The sequence below is a fragment of the Arachis ipaensis genome, chromosome B2, assembly GCF_059453495.1.
Source record: "Arachis ipaensis isolate K30076 ecotype BB chromosome B2, ASM5945349v1, whole genome shotgun sequence".
Taxonomy (NCBI): domain Eukaryota; kingdom Viridiplantae; phylum Streptophyta; class Magnoliopsida; order Fabales; family Fabaceae; genus Arachis; species Arachis ipaensis.
In genome coordinates this window covers 102,722,582-102,726,908 of record NC_142437.1, presented here as the reverse complement: position 1 = coordinate 102,726,908, position 4,327 = coordinate 102,722,582, and the positions used below count along the sequence as shown (strand labels likewise).

The 4,327-nt window shown below is 34.4% G+C and overlaps 1 protein-coding gene across 1 annotated transcript; it reads left to right on the top strand.

Moving 5' to 3' along the window:
- The first annotated feature begins 422 nt into the window (after positions 1-422).
- Positions 423-3,619, top strand: LOC107625599 (NADPH-dependent aldo-keto reductase, chloroplastic). Its single transcript, XM_021116093.2, has 8 exons — positions 423-559; positions 747-879; positions 979-1,029; positions 1,965-2,041; positions 2,132-2,219; positions 2,407-2,682; positions 2,883-3,125; positions 3,282-3,619. Exons 2-8 carry the CDS (start codon positions 760-762, stop codon positions 3,366-3,368), a joined length of 942 nt encoding a protein of 313 aa, XP_020971752.1. The 5' UTR covers positions 423-559; positions 747-759; the 3' UTR covers positions 3,369-3,619.
- The last annotated feature ends 708 nt before the right edge of the window (positions 3,620-4,327 follow it).

Sequence of the window (4,327 nt, the reverse complement as noted above, 5' to 3'; positions counted from 1 at the left end):
AAAATTAATAATTATAGAATTTTCAAACACTTTTATTGTTTTTGTTTTTATTCTTCTTTTAGTTATTAACTTTATTTATTTTATTTTACAATTTTGTATATTTGTTTGAATTATGTGACTTATTTTTTAAAATAAAGATAGTTCTATTAATAAATATTATTTTGAACAATTTTATTGAAGTTAAAAATAAAAAATATTAAAAAAATTATATTATAATTTGACTATTTTTTATTTATATTTAATTTTTTAATTATTATTTTTTAGTTAATTTTAATAAATTTTATTTTTTAAAAAAAAAATCAAACTAGCTAGCCTGCCGACCTGTCAATCCATATAAAGTGGGACAGAGTAACATTTTAAACTCATTTTAATTGAGAGAACGACGGGACGGGCCGGCAGAGGGGTTGGGGCGGGCCTGCCAACCCTATTTACTACTAGCACTGCACTTTTCATCTTGACTCATGAGTTGATGATGACGTATGTGGTCATATTATCATCTTTGAGAGAGAGCAACTTCCACACGCTCCCAAACACAAAGGAACAAGTGTACAAAAACGAAGTAACAAACTACAAAATCATTTCCAATTCTATTCTTGTTCATACTTCATTCGTAGCCCTTTCTTTCTCTATAAATAAGTTTCTTCCAGCTTCAACATTTCATCTAATACAAGGAATAAAAGTCCATTCATAACTCTTACTCCATAATCTTGTAACTGACATTGTTTTTTTTTTTTTTATCGAATTAGGGGGTGGGAAACAATGGCAAAGGCAATTAGATTCTTTGAGTTAAACACTGGGGCCAAGATTCCTTCTGTTGGATTGGGTACTTGGCAAGCTGAACCTGGTGTCGTAGGCAAAGCTGTCACCACTGCTATTCAGGTACAACTACTCTATATAAATTGTTTAGTGTTGATTTTGCTGTTATGTAATTTCAAATGCTTCAATTTAGGGTTTTGGTATTTTTGATGCTGTGTTTAGGTTGGATACAGGCATATTGATTGTGCTCAAGCCTATGGCAATCAAGCAGAGGTAATAACAAATTCATGATAATACAGTATACTTCTTTTTAATTATTTAATTTTTTTTCTTATTTATGTTTGGTCATAGATGCCTTTGCTGCAGTATTATGATTGAAGAAGTGTGTTGTTTTATGATATAGCTATTGATTTTGGGAGGAGTAAATGATCAAATTAGGTACTGAAAGATCATTCGTTGTCCAAATTAGTCCTCGAAAGTTTTTTTAATCAAATTAGTCCTTCCGTCACTTCCATTGCTAACGGCGTCAAAGTTTGCTGATGTGGTACGTTAAATGATATCGCAACACACACCTAATAGTCCTAATTGACTATTAAGGAGATCAGTTTATAAAATTAGATCAAATCAATCCCAAATTGATAGATTTCAATGCCTCAAGTTCTCCCCTCAATTAGGTTTGGATTTGGTCTAATTTCATAAATTTATTATGTTAATAGTCAATTAAGACTCCTAGGTGTGTGTTGTGATGTCACTTGACATGCCACATTAGCAAATTTTGACACCATCAACAAAGGAAGTGACAGAAGGACTAACATGACTAATTTAAAATCTTTAAAGGACGAATTTGATTAAAAAATTCTTTCGGGTACTAATTTGAAAATCGAATGATCTTTTAGGGACGAATTTGATCATTTACTCATTTTGGGAGTGTCTTGGAGTATCTTGTACATTGATTTCGATTTTAAGAGGAAAAAAGGATGGGAAGTTATTATTTGTCCCCAATGCTGCGTTGTTCGCCAAGCTGATACATATCACTCTACCGTTGGATGGATGTAAGATTTAGATTAGATGGATCCCACATTGTATCCAAGGATAGAGAGGTGTCAGCTCAGGCTAGGAGAAAGAATGAATACACGGAATATTTATCAAGTTAGGAGGTTGATGACTAGTACTAGGCATAAACAACTGTTTTATATTGGCGATTGTAGATTGGTTCAGCTCTCAAGAAGTTGTTTGACGATGGTGTTGTAAAGCGCGAAGATTTGTGGATCACCTCCAAACTCTGGTTTGTTATCTTCTTTGACATTATGTGCTCTATGTCGGTGCAAACGTGCGCCTTTGATGGCTGAAGAAATTTCTTGACTACTAACTGCAGGTGTTCAGATCATTCCCCAGAAGATGTGCCGAAAGCATTCGATAAAACTTTGCAGGATTTGCAGCTTGACTACCTTGATCTCTATCTGGTATGCCTTATGTTTATCATAGTCTGAATTTATGCTGGCAATTTGGATGAAGATTAGAAACTGAATACATAATAATGGTTTCACAACAAAATGTACTGGATAATGGTAATGCTGAGTTCAATAACGAAAAGGTTGATTGGATCCATTGGTTCCTTCCTTAAATCAATTGAACTGATGTGCTCTGCAGATCCACTGGCCAGTCCGCTTTAAAAAGGGATCGGTTGGATTCAAGCCTGAAAATCTTGACCAGGCTGACATACCCAGCACATGGAGAGCCATGGAGGCGCTATACGACTCCAGAAAGGCTAGAGCCATAGGAGTTAGCAATTTCTCTTCAAAGAAGCTTCAAGATTTAATTGCGGTTGCACGAGTGCCTCCTGCTGTCAACCAAGTTGAGTTGCACCCAGCATTGCAGCAGCCAAAGTTGCATGCATTCTGCGAATCTAAGGGAATTCACTTATCTGTAAGTATAGCAATTGCTGCATATATAAATCAACTTAGAATAGCCTATTTCACACAAAAATCATCACGATGTTAGAAATTGTGTAGAGCCAGTTGAAAATAGTTTTGTAAGTTGATAGAATGATTGTTTCTCTCAAAAACCAAACTTATGATAGCCCTAAACCCTAAAGGCCCTTCTACATGATTGACTTTCTCTTGTAGGGATACTCACCATTGGGGTCACCTGGAAATCTCAAGAGTGACATCCTTAAGAATCCTGTTGTCAATATGGTTGCGGAAAAATTGGGTAAGTCACCTGCACAAGTGGCCCTTCGATGGGGATTACAAATGGGGCATAGCGTGTTGCCAAAGAGCACCAATGAAGAGAGAATCAAGGCAAATCTTGATGTCTTTGACTGGTCTATTCCTGAAGAACTCATGGCCAAGTTCGCCGAGATCAAGCAGGCAAGTTGTTGTTGATTGCATTGTATATAATTTCTTGAGTGAAATATCATGTTTTGTTGTTTATTTTACCTATTATTTCCTCTACTTTATTTGGTATACTGAGCAGAAAGCTTCTTTTTCTTTTCCCCAATGACTCGAGGAAATTTATTTGTCCAGGAGAGGTTAATCAAGGGTACTGCTTTTTTTAATGAGACCTATGGCCAGTATAAGACCATTGAAGAACTCTGGGATGGCGAACAGTGAGCGAAATGTAACTGCATTGCGACGTTTACATTGATACACTCAGATTGTTTCCGTCATTGGTCTATTTAGTATCCAAAACTACAAGTGGAATGTGATTTGATTATGTTGGTTTCAGGGTAGTGCTGCTCTTGGTTAATAATTCAGCAAGATACCAAGAATCATTTACTTATGTATTGCTACAAATAGACCCATAGTTTTGTAATGTCCTTTTATTCATGTAATTGATTAATACAATAATAACCTTGTCTGTTTATGTTGCTCTTATTTATTGATTTCTTCATACCAAGAAAGAGTGTAAATCTTCATTACATCATTTTTTGGCTAGATTATTATCTCGAGTTTACTCAAATAACATGATGTAATTAACTAATCTAATTTATTTTCCTCTTGGTTGAATATAACTCAAATAACATCCCTAAGGAATTAGAATTTTTCTTCAATTGCTTCTTGTGCTATTATACATTTCAGTTCATTGCACCGAGTTAAATGGAATTTAAATTGCAAGAATCACTTCTATTAAACTTGTTTTGCATAAGAAACCAATTTTCGAGCATAGAACAACATATAATACAATTTGAAAGGAAACATTACATGGACAAGAAACTAGTCTAGATTTCTTTTTACTTATGCACTATCACCAATTACAACAGTAGTCGAAAACAGTGGAATTTATAACCACTACAATACTGCATATAATGCTCTATTCTAAAACAGTGGAATTTATAACCATCTCAGAGTTCTGCTGGAGTTCTATAAACACCATAAGTTTCATGAACAAGAATCCATTACCATCAATAAACCTCTCGTGCATGAGTAAAATTCAACTCTGTTATTGTTGTACCACACATAAGATAATGAATTTATGGCTTCATAAACAAATGTTACAGCACTTATAAGTAATTGCAATTCTTCAAGGACCCATAAGTCTATTATTGTAATTTTTCAAGGACTTGATACTT

Coding starts and splice junctions, on each gene's coding strand:
- LOC107625599 (XM_021116093.2), top strand. CDS start 760: ATGGCAAAGGCAATTAGATTCTTTGAGTTAAACACTGGGGCCAAGATT. Junction 880..978: donor CTGTCACCACTGCTATTCAG/GTACAACTACTC, acceptor TGCTGTGTTTAG/GTTGGATACAGGCATATTGA. Junction 3,126..3,281: donor AGTTCGCCGAGATCAAGCAG/GCAAGTTGTTGT, acceptor TTATTTGTCCAG/GAGAGGTTAATCAAGGGTAC.